General features: G+C 34.3%; 1 protein-coding gene across 3 annotated transcripts in view; it reads left to right on the forward strand.

The window, feature by feature from the left end:
- Window positions 1-25,411, forward strand: part of ARNT2 (aryl hydrocarbon receptor nuclear translocator 2) — a 258,328-nt gene that overhangs the window by 132,739 nt on the left and 100,178 nt on the right. For all 3 annotated transcript variants that reach the window (XM_074295242.1, XM_074295240.1, XM_074295241.1), the window contains 3 exons: window positions 15,803-15,905; window positions 22,025-22,090; window positions 22,272-22,357. In XM_074295242.1, coding sequence (XP_074151343.1) covers window positions 15,803-15,905; window positions 22,025-22,090; window positions 22,272-22,357 — 255 coding nt within the window. The remainder of the gene's footprint in view (window positions 1-15,802; window positions 15,906-22,024; window positions 22,091-22,271; window positions 22,358-25,411) is intronic.

Genomic DNA, 25,411 nt, shown 5'->3' on the forward strand with positions numbered 1-25,411 from the left:
GGTCCCTCCCCAAAATGGAGGTCCCCTGATGGAACTTTCCAATCAGAAAAAGGAGTCATGTTGAAGAGATAATCCAGGATGAGAAGACGGTAGGGAAAGATGAATATTCCAGGGTAATAAAGCCCCAGGAAGTGAGAGAGACTCCAAGGTGAAAATGAGTGGAAAGTAAAAAGAAATGTTAAGATCAGAAGCATCCAAGGTCCTTTCCAGCTCTAAAACAATGAATATTCCCTCTTTCTGGCACTTGGTCAACATTTCCTACAATCTTAAAATATTACAAAAAAGCAAAGGACTTTAGAAATCATTTAGTCTTAATTCCCTCATTTTACACATGAGGAAATTGAAGATTGAAAAAAGGTGGGTAACTTGTTCAAATCAGATAGCTAGTTTATTGCTCAAGGCCTTAATATGAATGTCCCACTAATAACTCAAGCTTTTAACCAGAATTGAGCTCATAACCTTATTCCTCAAAATCTGCCTCTTTTCTCGGATTCTCTTTCTGTCAATGACACCATCATCCCCCTCAAGTCACCTTTCTCTTTGATTCTCCCTTTTATTTAATGCTTACATTCAGTCAGTTTCCAAGTTGTATTGATTCTGCCTCCAGAAAATCTTTCACACTTGTCTTTCTTTTCCATTCACACACTACCATACTCTTATCACTTCTCTTTTTTAAAATTGATATCCTTTGTTTTTATATCTCCTTTTTAGAATATATCCCTTTCCTTCCCCTACCTACCAAGCTATTTCAGGTAATTTAAAAAATTAAAAAGGAAGAGAGGAACAAAAAAGAAAGCCTTTCAGAAAAAAATCAACCAAGTTATCAACATAGTCCATATATCAATCTAGTCCAACGTCCATATCAACATTTGCAGTGTCCCATATCCAAAGTCCTCTAATTCTCCTACGAAGAGAGGTTTACATGATCTAGGCATTTTGGAAACCAACTTGAATTTCTTCATCACATCTCCCTGAGATTTTTCTAATAGCTTATCACTTTCATGAGTTTCTGCTCCTCTGTAATTCATTATTCATATAGCCTGCAAAATAATCTTACTTAGCACAGTGCCTAGCATATAGTAGGTACTTAATAAATATTAAGTGATTGATTAAATTCCATATCCAACTATTTCATTTTCTGCTCAAAACACCCAGTAGCTTAGGAAAAAAAGAATTTCATAGTGGAAAGAATGAAGAATTTGGAATCTGGGGAATCTGGGTCCTAATTCTAGTGTTATTACCAAATAGTGACTGTTGGCAAATCACTAGGTAGTGCTAGCTGTATTCATTCTCCCTATCTAAAAAGTAAGAGAGTTAGACTGGAAGATACCGTGACTATGACCCTATGACTTTATTTTTTGATTCAAAGGTTTACTTGGGAAAACTCTGACAAAGACATTGGGTGCAAGTGTCCTGCTTTATTTAAGTTAACTTTGTATGTCTTCTAGCACCTAACACAGTTTTCTGTATTTAGGAGATATATGATAAATATTTACTGGCTTGAATTGAACAGATATATGAATAGCCTTGATCCTTTTGGGACCCTAAGCAAAATGACAGAAATTGGCGTCTAAACATTTTTTTTTGTTTTACTTTGTGCTCTGATGTTCAGTTTGGATTTAACAAACTTTTATTAAGTGCTTACATTATGTAAAGGACTGAGCTAAGCATTGGTGATACAGAAAGACAAACAATAATAGACTCCAAAGAGCTATTGGGTTGAGGAGAAGGCTAAACAGTCTGTATAAAGTTAAGTTGAATACATTATGCAATGTGACAGAATCAGATGAAAGATCAAAGCAGAATGTTCAAGGAAATTTTTAGAAAGAAGAGAATGCATTAATTTGGAGTAGCCAGGGAAAGCTTCATTGGAGAAGGTAATGTGAGTTGAATTTTGAAGGAAATTAGTAATAGGGATAAATACTAATACTATGATTTCATGGGTATAGAGAACTTGAGAGTGAAGAAACTCTCTAGCAAAACAGGGAAGTAAAGATTCTAAAAGGTAGAGATAAAGAAGGAGCTCATTCTTAGAATGGGAGATGGCCTGGAGACATAAAATATTATGTTAGTTTTGGGGACAATTTTGCTTAAAGATAGTATGTATAAAGGGATGAGTTGGAAGCAGATATTTAAAGGCTAATACCAAAGTAAAGAGTTTATATTTTAACCTAGAGGAAATGAGGAATCACTGAAATGTTTTAAGCAAAGGAGAATTTTAACGACAATATAAAAAATAAATTAGGGGAGGGAATAGAAAGAAACAAGGGAAATCAGTTACATGGATATTTCAACTGTCCAGACAAGAGATGATAAAGATCTGAGCTAAGCTTATAAATATAAATAGAGAGAAGAATGTATGAGCAATGGAGGCACAATTTCCAAAAAATTGGATGGGACTTTGGATGGGACAGGAATTATTAGAGAGAAGAATTAAAGATAATTCTGAGATTTTAAGACAGTGATTGGAAGAGTGGTCATGATATAACCATAAACTATGAGATATGACCAAACAGGTGAGCAATGTAGTTCACAGCATGCTGACTCCAAGGTGCCATTGGACCATTTTGGTAGAAATATCCAGAATGTATTTTGAATCAAGAGAAATTTTAAATGGTTGTTCTTTTATGCTCCTCTTTGGCACTTTAAGGATCAGCATGATGCTAAAATAAAATACTTATCTTTTATTTTTAAATGAAAAATTTAATTAAATAAATGAAATTTTGAAATACAAATTATAGTAGGTCATCAGTGTTAGGGATTGTTAACTATTGAATCCATTATTCTCCAAAACAATTTCTCCTTGACAACAAACCTTTCTAATTTTTGTCCTTCTAGGTCAACCAATTAACCTTAGTTGCCTTTAAAAGAATCAATTTCCAACTCTGTTACTTCTTCCCCAGGCAAAGCTACCTATTTAAGGTGCTGTTTCAGGGGTACATAATGCTGTATATCTCATTAATTCTGTGTTCCTATAAGGAATAAGCTTCCCCAAATTCTGATGAATACTTTTTCTACTATTGTGAAGTTCTTTCAAGGTCAGCTTCATGTACACATCTGTTAAAATGACTGTTCTACCTTTTGAGTATAAGAACATTTTGTCATAGCAATGAATAGATTTTCCCCCCTCTATCCCTTCATTTCAGGGGGCTGTACATATTTGGAACCACTTCAGATGTTATCTGTAATTTGACCATAGCTTTGCTTTTATTTTTAATCATTTCCTCTTGTTCTCTCCTTCTCCTTCCCCTTTGCTATCTTGGTTTTTCTCTTTATAAACAGGATAAGATGTTTTCAGTTTTCTTAAGAATTCTTTTGGTGAAGTATTTCTATTTTGTATTTGTCTTCGTCCTCTAGCCTGTGGAGTATTTTTTATGTGTACAAAGTCTTCTTTTGTGATCTTATCCAAGTCAAACTTCCAATTTGTCTTTTTTTAAAAGTCAGTATTAGCCAAAAGACTGTTTGAAATCCATCTGGTTGACAACAATTAGGGAAGGATTCTCTTCCTATTAAAATAGACTTTCCTTGTCCTAAGGCCATAGTGTCTTTTGAAATTGAATGTGTGGACCTCCATAAAGGGAATACAGCAAACCACTACTCTATAGTTGGAGAATTGGTGTCAGCAATGATTTTCTTTCAAAGTTCCTATCTGACTTCCTTGTAATTCTGACCCAATTTCTCATCCTCACTCAGTCCCACATTCCATCTTTCCCAGCTATTTCAGCCATATTATCTTTTTTTTTTTAATGTATACTTTACAGTTGTATTGATTCGGATTGATATATGATTATGTGTCTGCCTCCTTGGATCTGATGCCTCTTTTGCTCCTATCTTCCCTGAGTTTAGACACTCAATAAATGACACAGGGTGATAGAATTAGACTCCCCAGAATATTCATCACTCCTACCACTTCTGTAGTTGATCAGTGACACCCTGTAGATCCCAGTTGGCCAGAACTTGGTTAGATTCTTACTCTTATCTGCCATAGTTGGAATCAACATTAACTCTTTTCTCTTAGTGCCAGTGCTCAGATTGTTAAGATCATTACCTGATTCTTTAGCGAAAACTAAGAGAAATACTGCCTTATAGGGTCCTATTAAGGACTAACGTGCAGTTAACCTGACATTCTCTAAGTGCAGTTCTGCATACATGCCTTTGAGAAATTAGATTTTGGTCGGAGAGCAATAGAGCATCATTGTTGGGAGGTTTCTTGAGAATAACTGATCAGAGCTATAAAAACAAGCTGGAAATTTTTTTTTATTTTTAAGTGTTTTTTAAGCTGAAAATTTTGCAAAGTTGTCTGACTTAACAGTTTGAAAATAAGTTTGTCCTTAACATTTACTGTGTCTAGGGAACAGTTATATGTAACCTGTTTCTCATTTTTGTGTAATATAATCAGAGGGTTGAATTCAAAAGGGAAGGTTTATCAATCTTGTTAGTTGTATATGCTTACTGTTTGTTCTTTTGTTCTTTCAGCAATCCCAAGATGCATTCTGCCACCAAAACTCAAGAATTTAGGCATCATATCTTAATGATGTTACATGGTGACAAATTAAGAATACCATGTCCTCTAAAAGAGGTAGTATAGCATAGAAAGCTGATCTCAGAACTAGGAAAACATGAATCCAGGCACTACCTCAGATACCATTTTGTGATCCTGGGCGAGTCACTTATCTCTCAATGGTGTAGGAAACTCTTTAAGACTATAAATTATAGGAAAGATGCTGATCTCTAGAGGGAGTTTGCTCACAAAGGCATTCCAAAAAGAAATGAAATCACAAGTCCAGTCTCTATCCTATGTTCTCTAATTAGTCAAAATGGCAAATACCATGTTAGACAACTCAAAAATATACATGCAACAAGCATATTACCAATGATGATTGGCATGCAAAAAAATGGTGTAAAAATGTATTGAAACTACTGGGCCTGTATCTCAAAGAAATCATAAAAGAAGGGAAAAGACCCACATGTGCAAAAAATGTTTGTGGCAGCGCTCTTTGTAGTGGCGAGGAACTGGAAATTGTGTGGATGCCCATTAGTTGAGGAATGGTTGAATAAATCATGATATATGAATGTAATGGAATATTATTGTTCTTAAGAAAAGATGAGCAGGCTTTCCAAAAAACATGGAAAGACTTACATGAACTGATGCTGAGTGAAGTGGGAAGAACTAAGAGAACACTGTAATAAGATTATCTGATGATGAATTGTAATGGACTTGGCTCTTCTCATCAATAAAGTGATTCAAGGCAATTCTATTAGACTTGAAATGGAAAATGTCATTCACATCTAGAGAGAGAACTATGAATATTGATTATGAATGGATCAAAGAATAGAATTTCCACCTTTACTTGTTTCTTTCCCTTATCACATTTCTTTTTCCTTTTTGATCTGATTTTTCTTGCACAACATGACAAATATGGAAATATGTTTTAAAATGTATTGACAAATATATATTTGAGTGGGGAAAAAAGAGGTGAGAGGGTGACAGATAGTCAGTTTGCATGTCTCATAAATATCCCTTAAATATTAAAAGACCTTAAGGAAAGCTTCTGGTACATTGTATAAAATCCTTCATGAAAAAAAAATTATAATAGGACATGGATAAGAAGAATATAGGATGAGAATTCATGGAATTCCACGTAAGCAAGTACCATATCAATAAGGTCCCAGACACTGGAGTAATATTAAAATATGTGATCACTCCACCAGGAAACCCTAACTTAGAAATTTTCATTGTTATTTCCTTTATTTCCCATCAAGCCATTTCATTTCTAAGCATCTGTAGCATCTTTTTATTGCCCATTACATCAGCTCTACTCTCTACCCTGGCATTTAAAGCTCTCTTCACTCTGGCTCAATTGTATTTATCTAATTTTACTTCCCACTATTTCTCAGCATCAATCTTCCACTGCAGTCAAGTCAAGACTACTTTTACCCCAAACCCATCATACTGACAGAGACCTTAGGACCTCTGCTATATATATTGTCTTGGGGAAAAGGGAATGCATTCAGTCAGACTGTGTGCCATCAAGCCAAACTGTGTGGAATATATTAGAGATAGCTAGGTGGAACAGTGGGACATTATTTTTTATCATTAAAATAGCCAGAGAAATGGCCCCTGCAGGGAGAAGCTAGGACCAGTTAGAATTTCTTTAAAGGAATTACAAAATGACCTTGTGAAAAAATATCTATTTATATATTCAATAATTTGTACTCTCAATTTCCAGTTCCTCGCCACTACAAAAAGGACTGCTACAAACATTTTTGCACATGTATTCACATAGTGAGTCCACATCAGGAAGACCTCAGATTATATGAGTTCAGACACTAATGATGTGATCCTGGGCAAGTCAGTTAACATATGCTTGTCCTAGTTTCCTTATCTCTAAAATCAGAATATTTCCTAATCCCGGAGTTGTTGTGAAGCTAAACTGAAATAATATTTGCAAAGCACTTTGAAAATCTTAATGAACTATGCAAAAACTAGTTATTGTTGTTTATTATAAGGCAGATGGTCCTTGGAAAATATTATTTACCAAGTCTCTATGTCAATCTTATCTGTAACCCTGTATAGCTAGCTTACTGGTAGCAATCCATGATTGCCATCTTCTACAGGGAACATGGACCTAGAAGTGCTCCTATATGTCAAATTGAATCCAAATTGTAAGACATGGAAAACATTTATATGACAATTGGGAAAACCCAGACTTCCCAGGAGGAAATGTGTGCTTCTACAACGTATTGGTAAAATCTACCCCTGTTTCTCTCATTTATTCTAATAATTAAGATCTATATTTTGCTGCTACAGAATAAGAGGGGACTTTAAAAACAAAAACAAAAAATTCCAATCAATCCCTAATTTTGATTTCCCTATTATATACCCTGCAAGCAGTCTTCCTTCTATGGAATAGAATTATTTCAGGCATGTTGTATTCCAGCACACTAACACCCATCTCAAGCCATACATTGTGATATTCCAAGTCTAAAGCTATAAGGCTACCAATAAATGCAATATCTCTCTCTCTCTCTCTCTCTCTCTCTCTCTCTCTCTCTCTCTCTCTCTCTCTCTCTCTCTCTTTCTCTCTCTCTCTCTCTCTTTCTCTCTCTCTCTCTCTCTCTCTCTCTCTCTCTCTCTCTCTCTCTCTCCTCTCTCTCTCCCTCTCTCTCTCTCCCTCTTCTCTCTCTCTCTCTCTCTCTCTCTCTCTCTCTCTCTCTCTCTCTCTCTCTCTCTCTCTCCCTCCCTCTCTCTCTCTCTCTCTCTCTCTCTCTCTCTCTCTCTCTCTCTCTCTCTCTCTCTCTCCCTCTCTCTCTCTCTCTCTCTCTCTCTCCCTCTCTCTCTCCCTCTCTCTCTCCTCTCTCTCTCTCTCCCCTTCTCTCTCTCTCTCTCTCTCTCTCTCTCTCTCTCTCTCTCTCTCTCTCTCTCTCTCTCTCTCTCTCTCTCTCTCTGTGTTTTTATTCATTTTATTTCTACCCTCTGAAAAGCTCTTTCCTGTTTCCCTCTACCTTTCTAAATCATTTCCATGCTCAAGGTCCAGTCCAGCTTCCATAAAACTTTGAGTGCTACACTCGATCTTAATCTCTGATTTCCCTAGAACCTCACGTAACTCACCATCTTATTCTCTAATTGCACCTGTTTGTCTTATCTTTTCAGTCACATTGTAGCGCTATCTGAGGGTAGGATCCCATATATAACACTTCTTTTATACATTCCTCATACAAATTATTGAATATATAAATGGATATTTTTTCACAATGTCATTTTGCAATTCTTTTAAAGAAATTCTAACTGGTTAGCTTCTTCCTGCAGGGGCCCCCCTGGCTATTTTAATGATAATAATAATATAACATTTAAACTATACATTTCTGATCTCTATAGAGTCCTGTCTCTGGCTATTTTAATGAAAATAACAATGAAACAATTGGATTATCCATTTGTAATCTTACTACCTGATGGATGCTCCTAATTTTTTGGACTTACTTATGTACATATTACTGACCAAACAACATCTGTTTTAATTTATCTATTGAGGAAGAAGCATAATATTGTCCAATTGCCTCTTAACTTGGAGTTATACTATAATATAGAAAACTGCTAAAAAAAAAAGTTCTGCATTATATTCCTAACTCAATACAGTGTTTGCTTCCCCTAGCTCTGCTTATAATCACTGATTTATATGGCTTTTTCAACAAAACTTAACCATAGTGTAATTTGAGCTTTGGAGTTGCTATGGTGACAAAGTAACAAGGTCATGCAGAGATAGTTCATCTTTAGGCAATAAGCCTTACTTTAGTTTTAATCATAGAATTTTTAAATGAATAGAAGAGAAACAGAACATAGTCTTTCCCCTCATAAAGGCTATGAATCAGTGTTTGCTTTTTACTGTCACAAATCACAATAATCTCATGTTCTCAGAAACAAGGAAAGATGCTAGTTATGTATGACAAAAACAATCACCTAAAGAGTTATGCCCTTGAATTTGAATATAAATGGGATAGGTATAGGAGCAAAATTCCTCACAACTTTGATGAACTGATGATCTAATTTGTATGGGCACTCCCTCCATTGGTGTCAGTCTCATCAATAAATTCTCAACCTGAGTTCCATGCTCTTCTATAAATCCTCCATTAGAGATATCTACCTAGTGTCCTTGAAGCCTTACTCTGGCTACTTAAATGATAACACCAATGCAACAGTTGTGTTGTCATCACTGTCCATCTATCTTAACTGTATGAAAGGTGTGCCTATTTTTTTGCTTATACATGTCTTTGAGTTAGCATGGTATAATAGAAAAAGACATTGATTTTAAAGCTGAGCACCTGGCTTCAGTTTCATTTCTTGTACAAATCACTTAATACCCTATACTTCATCTCCTCACCTGTAAAATGAAGAGCTTAGATAAGATGGTATATGAGGTATTTTCTAGCTTTAGATTTATAAGTCCATGACTATTGTGCCTTTTATCATTTTTCTTAAGTATAAGTCATTATTTTCAGTATGCTTCAGCCTGCTTACATTCATCATCTTTCAGAGTCTGCTTTGGTCATCTCATACTGATTCTTCTTAAAGTATGATTTCCCATGATTCACAACCATATAGCATTACTGGGAAAATATTGATTTTTTTTTAAATGAAAAAGATTTTGATGACAGAAAGCAACTTGAGATCATTAAAAGAGCCACACTCTTTCATGTTTAATACACATCATTCTCTTCACTTTTTTTGCCTAAGATAGATAGTTATCTACCTATACCTGTCTTTCTGTGCTTCTTGTCCTCTGTTTCTCTGAAGGTGAATAACAGCATCCTTTATAAGTCCAAGTCTTTCCATATGTTTTCTAAACCCAGCAACTCATCATTTCCTACACCAGAGAAATATTCCAACCTTATACTATCTAGTTATTTTAAATAGTCCAAAACAGTATTGCGTAATATGGCTGACTATAGTGTAGTTTCCTTATTCTTCTCTCTTAATTAAATCTACTGATAAACTATAGATTATTCAGAGAAGGATGGCCAAGATGGTGAAGAAAAGATTTAAAAGCAAAATCCTCTGAAGTATTGAAAGAGCTAAACTTTTTAAAAGGAAAAGATCAAAAGGAGTTTGTGACAGATAATTTGTGATCATGTTTTCCACCTCCTGATGAGTTTTTCCTGCCACTCATGGATAGAACCTCTTCATTTACTCATGGGGAGTATGTGATATGTATCAGTGGAGGATGCTGCTTCTGCTGCATTAAAGGTTATTTTGAGTATTGACATGGCTGTTTTATAAAGGGCAGTGAGAGAGTCTCTGTTCTTCCAAAAGCAGAAATGAGAGAAAATGAGAGAATAAATGTAATATAAACATAAGAACAGAACTATCCTGTAATGCCATGGAGTTTCTCTGTGGGTACAAATTGCATCAGATTTTGAGCCAGAATATCTGTATTTAAGTATAAGCCTTTTAAATTACTAACTATATGTTTTTAGTCAAGTCACTGACTGAGAATCATTTCTTTATTTGTAAAATGAGAATTACAATGACATTACTAATGTGAGATTACTGTGAGGACCAAAGTGAGGTAGTATCAGCAATATACTTAGTAACTTATAGAATTATGGAAATGTTACCTATTATGTTGTTTTACTAGAAACTAAGCTCCTTGAAGGTAATGGCTGTGTTGTTTTCATTTTTTTCTTCATTGTTTGCCACAGTTCTGTTTGTTGAATTGACTTTTTATATTATTAGGTAGTTAGCACTCCAATATATTAGTTATTTATGCACAACATCTGTGGTCCCATCTGCAATTAGAGAATTGGGCTAGGTGTCTTCTAAACTTTGTTCTACTTCTAAAATTCTGTAAGGGATTAGAATTCATTATAATCCTGGCTTGTATACATATGTCTCTGGGTTTTCTTAATAGTCAAATGAAATTCATATGGACCTCACAGGGATCTCATAGACCCCATAGCCAAGTAGTCAACAATTTGAAAAAGAGAATTTTATATAATACTGAAAGAAATAGAATGTTACTGAGAGTGAGGTTCTGAAGATTCACACATGTGTTATTTGCATTTTAAAAGACCATATTTGAATATCAAGCATCACATTTTACTTTTATGTTTGTTTTTTCATGTCTGATTCCTTCCTCTACCTAATTTCCCCTAGATATATTCTTCACTCTCATTCTTTATCCATTTCTGCTTTGCCAGTCAATTAATCAAAAAGCATTAAAGTGTCCAGTGCGTGCTAGCCACTGAACAAAACTACGCTTTTAACTTCTCTATTGTAATGGACAATACTACCTTCATTTAAGTTACCCAGAATTATCCTGTACTACTTCTCCACCAACCAATCAGTTTCTAAGTCTTGCTGATTTGGCTTTCACCGCATCTATGCAATCAATCTTTCCAGACAACCTCTTTTCCACCATGTTTATTCAAGCCCTTTTCCACTGGGTAAGTTACTAAAAGTCATCTTTACCCTAGACTAATGTAATAGCCCCCTAACTGGTCTCCCTGCTTTAGTCCATTTCCTCTCAAATCCATCCTCCTAACTGATATTCCTAAAAAGCACAGATCTACCTATGTATTTTATTTTGCAAAAGAAATGTCATTGACTGTCTATTACTTCTAAATGACAAAACTCCTCTTTTCAGCATTTAAAAACTTTTATAATCGATCTTCACTCTATTTTCTGCTGATTTCACATTCTTCTTCTTCTTCACAGTCTGCATTCCATGTAGGTACTGACTGTTCACCATATACAACATTCCATCTCTCACCTCCAGCCATTTTACATTCCACAGCCAGAATGCTCCACTGCATCTTGGAACCCCTTTTCTCCCTTCAAGTTCAGGTCAAGTAGTACATCCTTCATGAGTCTTTTCCCAATTTCTTTTGTTGTTAATGTTTATTCCTCCTCTCCTAAAGTGTTTTATATTTCTGTGATACATATCAATATATCAAAAATCATATTATTTAAAATTTTTCCTCTCACACTTAAGTTTTTAAGTACTCATCTATTATACAAAGTAAAGTGAAATTGGCATTTTGAAGGGCATGTGCAAAGGACTCCATTGTTCCTACTGAAACTAGAGTAGAATGTGGAGAAATAAACATTGGAACAGTTGTCTTATAGAGTCGTGGCTGAAATATCATGAAAATATGTTTTCTGATCTCCTTGTGTTCAGCAGCCCATGTGGCACACAGCTGTGATTTATTTTCAGAGTGCTGGATTGGAATTTGACAGACTGCAAGGTTTGCCTTCCTCACAGCTGAAACCATTTGCCATTTGGGTGATGATAAAGCAAGTGACAATTTACACTTAAAATGCTGTTAAAAAACACACACAGGAAAAAAACCCAGAACCCATGAGTGAGAACAGACAACCACCAAACTGTTTGCAACACAAATTATACAAATGACAACTATTCATTTAGTATCATAAAAGCTACATAATCATCAGTACTTAGTTATAAGTACTCTTTATACTCTTATAGAATACAACTCTGTAAGTACTCTATAAGCAACTCTCTATGTTCAAATGTACACATTTAACTCAATTGTTCCTAAATTCCTTTTAAAAGTTAAATACTGTAACACCTTTCTGAAGTCCTGCTCTGATGGCTCTCTTTGGCTCAAAGGTAAATCTAAGTTCATGAAGAGGCATAATACAGTGGAAAGAATCTCAAGGCAGAAGTTGAGCTGGGTTTGAATCCTGGCTCTGCTATTGGAAGAAAGAAAGAAATGAAGAAAGGAAGGAAGGGAAAAAAAGAAAGAAAGAAAGAGGAAAAGAAAGATGAAAATAAAAAAGAAGGAAGGGAAAGAAAGAATAAAAGAAAGGAAGAAAGAAAATAAATAACAAGCACTTATTAAGCATCTAGTATGGTCCAGGCTTTGGCTAAGCATTTTTGTTAACTCACAATAATCTTGAATTGTAAGTGTTACAAGGAAACTGAATCAGATGTGGGTTAAATAACTTGCCTTGGTCACACAGCTAATAAGTGTCTGATACTGACTTTGAAAGCAAATCTTCCCATTTCCAAGCTGAGTGCTACATAAGTGCAATGACTAATGGTTGCAGAGGACTCATGCTAGCCCATTTCCTGTTGACTATGTTATGGACTTACACTGAGGATTGAGACATAATATTTTTTTGAACATGCCTCAATGTGGGAAATGGTTGACCATGCATATTTTTAATAAGGGCATTTTTCTTCTTTTTTTTTCTTTTTCCAGTGGGGTCAGGGAGATGGGAATGAAAGAAAGTATATTTTTTGTTCATTAAAAATTTAATTTATAAAAAAAATAATTCACTTCAGATTCAAAATCTGTCACTCTATAGCAATGGGGCACAAGTTCTGGCAAGTTCTACTAAAATAACAACATTTGAGAATGGCCTCAGTGATAGACTGTATGTCTATCATCCAGGGCCCAGTCTAGCAAAATTTGGAGAGATATTATCAGAACAATTGTCAAGTAAATGAAGGTTTTTCTTTTTTTGGCCAGAGCATCTCATTAGTCAGGACCTAAAGGCATAGAGGAGTTTTGGTTTATCTTAGTGAAGGGGATACTCATCTAGATGAAATCACAGCTGCCTCAAGTATTAAGCTCCTACTTTCCTCATGCTACTTGCCAGAATGAAATAGAGAATGACCTATTTCTTTCCTAATTGAGGCCTTAGGGCTGTGATTTAAATGTTATAGCTTCTATTAAAAAGGTAAAATCGATAAACAGTTATGTCTTACCCTAATATAACACTTGCCTTTAGGGTGCCCTATTGTACACATTGGTGACAGCTAAAACAAGCTGTTCACAGGTACTGTAGGTGTTAGGACATGTCTGTTGATTATAATTTTCTTCACACTATGGTAGAGTGAGGCTCACAGAAATTAAAAAAAAAAATAAAAGAATTCTAAATAGCTGCCTTTGTCGTGACACCATCTGTCTGTCTGAGATAGGGCTGGGTTTGACTAAGGTTTAACAGGCTGAATTCTGGAGTTCAAGTTCAAGACTGATATGTCCCTGGAATGTGGAATGTGTGTTGCAAAACCTGGTTAATCAGGCAGAGCTGAGCAGATACTTGGTTAGCTGAACTAAAAATTAATACCAGATCTGTGTTAAAGCCAGAGGAAAGAACAGGTCAGGGTACAGAACAGAACATGTGTCAGTTGGAAAGACTAAAATAATAATAATTGCCATTTTATACCCATTATACCAAAGGTTCTTAGAGTCAATAATTCTATTAGTATATTGTTTCCTTTCTAAAACCTATATATATATATATATATATATATATATATATATATATATATATATATATATTAATGTATTAAAAATGCGATTTTGGAGGGATAGATGGTTTCATTAGATTTTCCAAAGGGATCCCTGGCACAAAAAAGAGTTCACAGCCCAAACATTAAAGTTTAGGAAATCATTTTACATATACATTATTTCATCCTGCCAACAACTGTATAAAGTAGCTACTACAGGTATCATTACTTTTGAGGGAACTGAAATTCAAAGAAATAAAAATGGCTTGCTCTTATCTCAGGGCTATCAATTGTCCTACACAATATCTGAACCTCATTCCACCTTCTGAACCCAAATCCAATCAGTTTCCATTATACCACAGCTGAGGTTTCCATAGCTAGGACTTCTCTGTAGATGTTGGACTTAGAGTGGATTCCCTATGATATTTTTAAATGAATGACTCAAGTCTTTCTGAGGAAGAAGTGAGTTCCCTATGACATATCTTTTGATGGATGATTTATCTTTCTTAGGAGATGGTATTTATGCAATCTTAAAAGGGGCTCTGACCAGGATAGATGAGACATTAAAACTAGAATGGGGATAATAATATTACCAACCTTGCAAGGTTGTTGTGAGGATCAAATGAGGCAATATATGTAAAAAGCATTTACCACAGTGTGCGGCACACAGTAGGCGCTATATAAATATTTATTCTCCTTCTTCCACCCCCTCCACTCCAAACTTAAACTTTTTGCTATGACATTTACTTCTTAAAGGCAAAGCCTATTTAGAACATGCATTTAGATCCTTAATTGTACCAGAAAAATATATATGTAAGTATGTATATGTGTATATATGTATGCATGAGTGAGTAAAGATTATTTTAGTAGCAAGTGATTATTATGGGGAATTTATATATTTTTAAGTCATAAAATTTTTACTTTTTACTGGCTAAACGAATGTTTATTTTCTACTAGTATATTCATAACAGTGATTTGTATCAGTGAATTTACTTTTTAAAAACAAACACACTCTTGTAAATAACTTACCTCCTATGTATTATCTATATAATGTCTTAAATTCCTTTATTGCAAGGAGAAAAAATGAAGGGAAAAATTTCAATATAGTATAATTTTGTCAATATATTTATCATTCAGGAAATATTTATTGATCAACTACTTAGTGCTCACCAATATAGTTGAAAGAACACTGGATTTTAATAGCTTTGTAATCTTGTATAAATCACTTTACTATTTTAAGACTCAGTTTCCTTATATGAAAAACAGGAATAATAATACTTAAACTACCATCCTCATAGAAATGTAATGTTAAATCTTAAAGTGAATGAAAAGGCATTTATTAAGCTTTTATTATATATCAGGTGCTATGCTAAGCACTGAAGATACAAATACATATATTCTAATAGAGGGGGTCAGTGCATAATGGAGAATAGTAGCCAAGAAAAGGAATTTTAGACTTGGATTATAGAAGAACAATGACTTTATCCATAGGACAGTTGATTGACATGTTTTTTTCCTAATAGCATTTGATTTAATTTGGGGGCAATGAAGAAATCACATGAGAAAAGTTTATACTTGGTAAATTTTCAAGTACTATATAAATGCTCATCTTCATCATCCCAAAAGAAAATATCATTAACAAGAAGACAGAAATGTTTGTCATTGTGTTATATCTATATATAAAGATCTGAAATTCTTTAATTTTAGATTTGACCTTCTAGATTTGTAGATTTGTAAGGAATTGTAAAATACCATGAAAGTTAGCTAGTTTAATCTCTTTTATTCTCTGTTAACAACTCTGGGAAAGACTTTTTCTTTTCTCAGGAAGGAAAGAGAAGAATAAAAACTATTTACTGCATTGAGTTATTTGCATTGAGAGTAGATCTCATTGATCATTTTCTCCTTGCCAAGTGTTACAGACTTGACTGTACTAAGAAAAGACCAATGTATATAGTTCCCTTTTCCTTGTTACTCAGAACAAGGGAAGACAGTTATTTTCTGATCTTGTCACAAGTTTTCTACCAACTTTTTTTTTTCTTTTTAAGGTCGGATTTTGGATCTGAAGACAGGGACAGTGAAAAAGGAAGGTCAGCAGTCATCTATGAGAATGTGCATGGGATCCAGACGCTCTTTCATTTGCAGGATGAGGTTTGTAATAATATCAGTTAGTTTGTCTCAAACTATTGTTTGCCATGTTTGCCCCTTATGGGAAGGATTGAATAGTGGCTCCCAATTACTTTCATAACAATAATAGTTCACATTTATACAGAGTTTTCCTCACTATTGTTATTTGCATTTTATTGTTAAGGAAAGCAAGGTTCAGAAAAAGTAAATAATTTGTTTGAAGCCACACTGAGTTAGGACAAATCTCTTTCTAATTATAAATCCTTCCATAGTCTATGATACCTCTGTTTCCTCCTCTGTGCTTCCTTAGGTCATTAAATAAATGCTAATGTATAAACTTGGAATCTCAGCATTGGAAAAGACTAGAGTTATAAATTCAACCAACAATTGATTGAGAATAGCCTCAATAACTTTACTAACAAGAAGCTATCAACTTTAAGAACCCTAATGATGGTGAATCCATTATGTCCAGGCCATTCTAGCTTTGAATTTAAATCTGCCTCCTTACAACTTGCACCAATTATTCCTTGTTTCACTCCTTAGGGCCAAGCTGAACCTCCCTCAAAATTGACATGAGTCATTAGTGACTAAAATTGTCCATGCACTTGTTTCCAATTCCAATTAATTATACCAGTGGTTAGTTCTTATCTTTTTGTCTTGCCCAAAAGAATAAGAGCCAAATGTTATATTGAAATCTTTTTAAAAAATATTTTAGTACTTTTTATTTACCAGATATATGCATGGGTAATTTTACAACATTGACAATTGCCAAACCTTTTGTTCTAATTTTTCCCCTTCTTCCCCCCACCTTCAGATGTCAGGTTGACCAATACATGTTAAATATGTTAGAGTATAAATTAAATACAATATAGGTATACATGTCCAAACAGTTGTTTTGCTATACACAAAAGAATCAGACTTTGAAATAGTGTACAATTAGTCTGTGAAGGAAATCCAAAATGCAGGCGGACAAAAATAGAGGAATTAGGAATTTTATGTAGTGGTTCATAATCATCTCCTAGAATTCTTTCACTGGGTGTAGCTGGTTCAGTTCATTACTGCTCTATTGGAACTGATTTGGTTCATCTCATTGTTGAAAATGGCCACATCCATCAGAATTAATCATCATATAGTATTGTTGTTGAAGTATATAATGATCTCCTGGTCCTGCTCATTTCACTCAGCATCAGTTCATACAAGTCTCTCCAGGCCTTTCTGAAATCATCCTGTTGGTTGTTATATTGAAATCTTGAGAAATTTTATCTATAGCATTCTCTTGGGATTCATGGTCTTCCATAATCTGGCCCTAACTTTCCTTTCCAACTTTTTGATATTTTAGATATTTTGCTAATGTCTAGATAAACCATCTACTTGAGCCAGAATGGTTTATTTATTGTCTTCCGAGACTTTTCTACTTACTTGTCTACTTCCCATCTTGCTTATGTTCTGTCTCAACTTAGAATTGTTTCCCTCCTTTTTTGTCTATCCAAGTCATATTAATTTTTCATGGCCTAGCGCCATGAAGACTTTCTTCTATACTTTAAGGCAAGGTGAAAATCTTTTGCCACTGAAATCATTAGACATATTGTTCCCAGAACACATTTATCATTAAATTATTCAATGATATGATTTCTTGTCACAAATACTGTTCTTTGATTTCTTTGACTATTTCTTATCACTGCTACTAAATTATAAGTTCCTTGAAAACAGAGGGGGGGTTCAGAATGAGCATTTATCTAGCACCTTATATTACATTACAAGATGTTATGCAAAGTGCTTTACAAATATCTTGTTTGAATCTTATAACAACCCTGAAAGGTAGGTGATATTATTATGTCCCATACTTTACATTTGAGGGAATTGAAGCAAACAAGGTAAAGGGATTTGTCCAATATCATAGAATTATTAAGTGTCCCAGGATGAATTTGAACTCTGGTCTTCTTAATTCCAGGCCCAGTGCTGTATCTACTATGCCATCGAACTGCCTTATTCATCTTTGTATTCCTCTTAATACCTAGCACATTGCTTAGCATCTAGAATGTGTTCAATAAATATGTATTGAATGAATAAGTTAGTGAATGAAATTAGGAATAGGTACAGTGAATGGTTCATATAGAAATATGGCCAGAAGTGGGGAAGGGAGCTATGAAAATCACTAAGAGACCTGGATAAAAGCTTTACCTTTCTTATTTATAAACGGTGTGATTTTAAGCAAATTATTTTGCCTCTGTGCCTCGGTTTTATTTCTGTAAAATTAATGGATTGGACAAGATCTAATCTTATGTGATTCTTTAGGAAGCCCTCTAATTTCTATATAAATCTACTTTTTTCTGTACCTGTTTCCATTTCTATAACTCCTTAACCCCAAAATAATACAAGCCAATAAGTACATTGGGCTAATCATTGTCAAACCATGAAGGTCAATATAAGCCTACCCATATGCCCACTGGTATCTAAAATCCCATACCTGGTAGCAAGCTTGTAAGATCATTAATTTCTGCTTCAATTTTCTACTCCAAATTATGACTAAACAATCAAATCATATTTTATAAACTAAGCAATAATGTGAATTTTTATTGTTTTATAGCTGTAGTAAATTTTGAACAAGAATATCAACTCATTTTCATACATTGCAGAATTTTTTTCAGAGCTCAAAAGTGACATTCTCAGCTTTGAGCTTAAACTAATAATTCAATCAGCCTATTCAATTCACTGTCTCTTGAGTTTCTACCACAGTGTCAAAGGAAATGATAAACATCAGAGTCAAAATTCTCATGATGTTGAAGGTGTGGTCCCATTCTCAAGAAGTTTACCATCTTGCAGGACTGATCAAGACACAAAATAGCCATGCAAATCTGAGTGTGAATAGTATATAGGCTGACAGTCAAAAGCTCAAAAGATTCTACAGAGAAATATCACTTTTGACTGGGAAGATTAGGAACAATTACAAGGAGAAGATAGATAGATTTTCCAAAGAGGAGAAAAAATTCCCCTGGCAAGAATTGTAGGAAGAGGATATGTGTGTATTTTCCTGTTAAATAGTTAATACAACAGATGCAGCAGACTAGATACAGACTCCTGCAGAGATTTTAACTTCTTTAATCTCTTTTTTTTCATCCATCTCTCACTCAATACTATTTGTATTTTTTGCATTTATTAAGTATTCACTGATCTTAAATGACCTAGTAGAATGAAGTAGAAGAAAAGTTAGACTTATGAAAAGAGAAAAAAGAAAAGAACAAAGATGGTGCAGTGGATAGAGTGCAAGAAGATTCTTCTTCCAGAGTCCACATCTGGCCTCAGATACTTACTAGCTGCATCACTTTGGGCAAATCACTTATCCCTATATGCTCTTAGTCTCTTTTTCTGTAAAATGATCTGAAGAAGGGAATGGAAAGCCATTCCAGTATCTTTGCCAAGAAAACCCAGAATGAGGTCATGAAGAATCAAACATGACTGAAAAACAACTGAACAACAACAAAGAAAATGTGCAAATCTGGAGAAATTCAAGTTTTCTACAGAGCCTGAAAATTGCAGAAGCACATAGAATGGAAATAATAATAATAATAAATATTAATTGTTTACCATTTTACAGTATGGAGAACACATGACATGTATTATTTTATTCTCATTACAGTGAGATAGATTTTGTTTTTATCCCCATTCTTCAGGCAAGGAGCCTCAGAGTAGGAGTCATGAAATGGTTTACCCAGGACCACATAGCTCCTAAGTGTCTGAGTCAGGATCAGGTGTTTCTAATTCCAAGTCAAGTGTTTTAGCTACTATACCATCTTAATAGCCTCAGAACCTGAAGCCCACATGCTAAAAAAGTGTGATTATGAGTAATTTCCTAATCTTTTCCCCTCTCCCTTCTTTCACTAGGCTGAAAGTGATCCCAATTGAGGCATACAGGAATTACCTAGCAGTTTGCTATACCCACAAAGCCAGATCTCTTACTTTATGGAGATAACAATCTCTCAGCCTCTCCTAATTTATCCAAATGCTTGGATAAATTCCAGGTGCTTGTGGAAGATAGGGAAGAAGTGCTAGAATTCAGGGGGCATTTGATAAAGAGCTGGATATGGAATCAATAAGACAAGTTCAAATCCTAAACTACCCTATCAATGCTTAATTCTATTATTTTCTCTACTCTTGTGCATGGGCCACAGGATATGATGGAAAAAAATTCAAAACCATGTAGAACTAGTCCATTTCATGCTTCAACTGGCTAACCAAACTAATCCTCACTGCTGCTCAATTATCCTTGAATTTCTCCTTCTTAGACTCCTTATTATACTCTCCACATATCTCTCTGTAAACCTGTATTTTTTTCCACACATTTTCATTTTCAACAAATGATCTTGGATCTTACTTTACAGAAAACTGACACCATCCAGTAAGAGTTTCCTCATAAAACATCTTTAACATAAAATTTGTTCTAAACCAAGTGACATTTAAGGCCTTTAAGGCCAAAGATGTCCCTACTTCCTTATAAAGCCAAGCTTTGTACTCTGAACTATTCTTCCCTTCCTATTCCTTGTTCTGTATTATCTTCTGGATCTTTACATCTTGAGCATCGCTTGTAAACATACTCTGGTCTCCCCTTTTCTAGAAGAAAAAAAAAGTTCTATATACAAAAAGTTCTGTATATAAAAGTTCTATATTCCCTATACAGCAAGTAAGATTTTTTTTTCCTATTAAGATTTTTCTCCCCTGCAGTTAGGGTCCACTATCATGATGGGGTGGGCCTGCATTCAGTTAAACTGAATTATAAAGCAAGTAGGTTGGGCAATTGTTGTTTTTATCCAAGATTGAAATTCCTTCCATAAATAAATGAATCCACTTTTTCATTGAAACAATAACTTAATTTAATTTATTATAAGTTAATATTTAAACTACACCCAGAGATGGAACACTGGGAAGTGAATGTAAATTGTTAGCACTACTGTCTATCTACCCAGGTTACTTATACCTTCGGAATCTAATGCTTAATGTGCAACAAGAAAGTGGTATTTACACACATATATTGTATCTCGGTTTTATTGTAACACATGTAAAATGTATGGGATTGCCTGTCATTGGGAGGAGGGAATGGAGGGAGGGGGGGGATAATTTGGAAAAATGAATAAAAGGGATAATATTATTTTAAAAAAATTACTCATGCATATATACTGTGAAAAAAATTCTAAATTAAAAAAATAAGTTAATATTTATTAAAAACCTACTATATGCAAGCATTTACTCTTACATAGAAATATTTTAAATAGTCACAAATTTGGTACCTTTTTTTCACTAATCTTTAATTGTTATAAATAATAATCCAGTCTAAGCATGGATTTATTTCTAAATTTTAAATAGGAGATTTCTTTTTTAATGTACCCTGAATCCTGTCTAGGAATCAAATATCTTTCAGATCTAATATACAAGTCATATAAATCTTTAACTTCAGGATTTTAGCTGAATATCATATTTAGAGGCAGCAAGTGGTACAGTAGATAGAACATTAGGCTTAGGATCAGGAAGACTAGCTTTGGGCTGTGACTTGCCCGTATGTAAAAGATAGCCCTGAGTGCATTGATGGTTTGTTTCTCCCTAAGCCTGCTATTTCTGACATGAATCTCTGTTCCTTGATTTCCACCGACTAGACATTAAGTCTGTCTGGTTCTTCTTGCCCTTGCTGATTCCCTAGATCTGACTGAATAATGCTAAATGGCTACACATGATGAATTCCTTTAACCTTATCAAAGCCTTACATTGACTCATTATGTCTTTGGTCCATCAGAAGAAGGCTTCCAGAGTCTTCTCCTCCCACTTGATTACTTGTTTAAAGCAACTTTTCCTTTCACATAAGAATAAAAAAGTAGCATCATAGAGCAAACATGAAACTCTCTATAGAGAGTCAATGGAAGAAAATCAAAGTTACCATCACTTTTGCCAGCCTATTGATTAAACTCCAAGGAAAAGAAAATGAAATATAATTAATTGAAAACTTCAGTGTAAAAATTTAGTGATGTGCTAAATTGGCATTTTTGTCTTGTCTATAATTACCAGTTAATCCTAGACAAAGATAATTTGTACAAAATTCTGGATATTTTGTGGCATTTATTTAGGTGTTAATTACTGGTGAATTGATTTACTCTTAGGTGTGGAAATGCCCCTTTGGATCACCTTCCTCTTAACAGAATAACCACAATGCGGAAAAGATACAGGTCAGTTTGGTTGATAATATGTGTTATCATGAGTTCTTTTGGTCTAGCATGGCTTCTCAGTCCTTACTTTATTAAGACAAACCATAACAGGACAAGGAGTAAGAATTGGGGTGGGAGCAGCATGGTCCTGATGCAAATTGTTTTATAAATGTCTTTTTTTTTTTTTTTTTTTTTTTTTAAGGAATGGCCTAGGCCCAGTAAAGGAAGGAGAGGCACAATATGCTGTAGTCCATTGCACAGGATATATCAAGGCCTGGCCTCCAGCAGGTAAGAAAATCTGAGTTCCCATTTTAAAATAAATAATAATAATAAGGAGCATTTAGAATTAACCACACCTTTTGATGGACTAGCTCACAAATCATCCAATCATTTCACATGTAACCTGTGGAGTTATGGGTCCTATTTGTAACTTCTTAGAGACCCAGACAGGCAACCACCATGACTGGTCTTCTATCCCTGAAAAATCTTAATAGGGTATTTCCCTAATCCCTTAATTTATAGACATCATTTCACTCTGCCTTTGACTTTATATCACAGATACCTGAGCTTATTATTGATGATTAATTATTTAAAACAAAGGTTCTTAACCTTTTTTTTGTTGTGGAGCCTTGTGACAGTCTAGTGGGATCTCTTCTCACAATAATGTTTTTAAATGCATAAAATAAGATACGTAGGATTACAAAGGAAATCAAATACATTAAAATATAGTTATAAGAAATTTTAATCATATTTTTCTTGTGTAGCATGATGAATATGGAAATATGTTTAGAAGAATTGCACAAGTTTAACTATATTGGATTGGTTACTGTCTATGGAAGGGTGGAGGAGAGGGAGAAATATTTGGAACACAAGCTTTACAAAACTGAATATTTAACACCATCTTTGCATGTATTTGGAAAATAAAAAGCTATTAAAATATGAAATTTTCACACTCAAAAAATAAAAAATAAATTTAAAAAAACCTATGGACACCAAGTTAAAATCCCTTGACTTAAAGTAATCTGGAGTTTCTAGGAAGCATGTAAGTTAATCTGCATGCATTTATGAAGTATTTATTGGGTGCCAGACAACATGCCATGCACTAGTAATATAAAGAAAAGCAAAAACTCACTCCTTCCACTTAAGAAACTTGCATTCTAATGGGGGAGACTATATACAAATAACTATATATGTGTAGATATATATAGATATATTCAAGATATATAAATATACACAGAGAGAGAAACAGAGAGATATTCAGAGAGTGTGTGAGAGAGAGAATAACTCTCAGAAAGAAGGGAATAGGGTGAGGTGGACACTGGCACCAATAAAAGCCTCCACAAGAAGGAAGAATTTGAACTGTGTATTGTTTCTTAGTTTCTGAAATCAGATGAGTTGGGACATATTCTGGGTGTTATAGTTAAAGGTAATGTAGTAAATTAGAATACTGAATCTAGAGTCAGGAAGTCTTATCTTGATGAGTTCAAATCTGGCCTCAGACATTGGTATGTGACCTGGGGCAAATCACTTAAATCTGGTTGCCTCAATTCCTCAGGTATAAAATAAATTGGAGAAGGAAATAGCAAACCACTCCAGTATCTTTGCCAAGAAAATCCCAAAAGGTCACCAAGAGTTAAACATGACTGAAATGACTGAACAACAATAACCATAGCAACGGCTGAATTGGCAAAGCCATTGAGAATCTAGTGTTAACTTAAATGTCAAGAAAAGGCATCAGAATAAAACCTCAGTAGGAGTATCATACAATAATAATTATGGTAATGATGATGATAATAGTTAACATTTATGTAGCACTTACTTTGTGTCATTGAATCTTTACAGCAACCCTAGAAGGTGAGTACTGCAATTATCCCCATTTTACAGATAAGGCAACTGAGGCAATTAGAAGTTAAGTGACTTGCCCAGAGTCACACAGCTAGTAAGTATCTGAAGTCAGATTTTAATTCAAGTCTTCCTGATTCCAAGCTTGGTATTCTATCCACTGAGCCACCTAGATGTCCACAAAACCCTGATAAATTATATTTTATTTATTATATTTTATAACCCTGATAAATTATATTTTATTTATTATATTTTATTATATGTTTATTCAGATTGAATAAACAAAAATGAAATGTGTGTTCAAACTATAGAAGATAGTGCTATACAGCTTTCTATATAAATTAGGCATGAGAACTTTGATCATGAGTCAGGATTATCACTTTATCTCCCCTTGATGCTAGAACCTTCCCTCAGAGATTATCTCCAATTTATCTGATTGTGTGTGTGTGTGTGTGTGTGTGTGTGTGTATATATAATTTATCATAGTTTGTATGTTGTCTCTTCCCATTAGATTATAAATTCCTTGAGGGAAGGGACTGTTTTTGTCTTTCTTTGACTCTCAAGTGCTTAGAATAGTGTCTGACTCATGGGAGACAGTTAATAAATGAGTGTTTATTTGACATGACCTGAAATGAATGAATTCGTAAACTGGCTTATATAGGAAAAAACACTGGATTGGTAGCCAGAGGACCTACTTGATACATCTGGCCTTTTTGGTCATAATTTCCTCAAATGAATATTTTGCATTTACATATTTAATATATTTGGCATTAGTTTCTATAGAATGATAAGGGTTGACTATCCTAAAGTACCTTCTAGCCCCAAAACTTATGGTTGTCTTTTAATTAAAGCACTAGAGCTGTGATAGTCCCACTCTCTTCAGTTCTAGTTAATCCAGAAGCAGATCACTTTGTTCAGTGAATAAATTATAGCAAGAATATTGATAAGTTTAAAAAATCCTGAAGGTAAGGAGTGAAGAGAAGAATCAATACCAAACCATATGGACTTAAATGGCTGAAGTAGTTGGGAATATTTAACAAGGACAAAGATAAGATTTTGGGGAAAATGTGATCATTTTCTGAAAAGTTTGGTTGATTTTAAAAAGACATATGACTTCTTCTGCTTAGTTCCAGGGGACAGAAGTAATATTAGTGGATAATAGTTCTAGATAGGCAAATTTCATCACAGTGTAAGAAATTCCTAACATTTAAAACTATCCAAAAATAAAATGGGTTGATTTGGAAAATAATGAGTTCCCTTTCCTGGAACATGTTTAAGCAAAGGATGGATGTTCACTGGTCAGGGATATTTTAGAAAAGGTTCAGATTTCAAATAAGGGTTGAATTAAATGAGACCAAAGTCCCTTACAAATAAATAATCCTGTGTCAGAAATGTGATATTATGTTCATTTTACATATGAAGAAAGGAGAAGTTGCCCAGGTCCTACTGTTGGTAAATGTTAGAACTTGATTAAAAAACAAAATTTATCCATTTATCCAT

This window comes from Sminthopsis crassicaudata, chromosome 2 (assembly GCF_048593235.1).
Source record: "Sminthopsis crassicaudata isolate SCR6 chromosome 2, ASM4859323v1, whole genome shotgun sequence".
Taxonomy (NCBI): domain Eukaryota; kingdom Metazoa; phylum Chordata; class Mammalia; order Dasyuromorphia; family Dasyuridae; genus Sminthopsis; species Sminthopsis crassicaudata.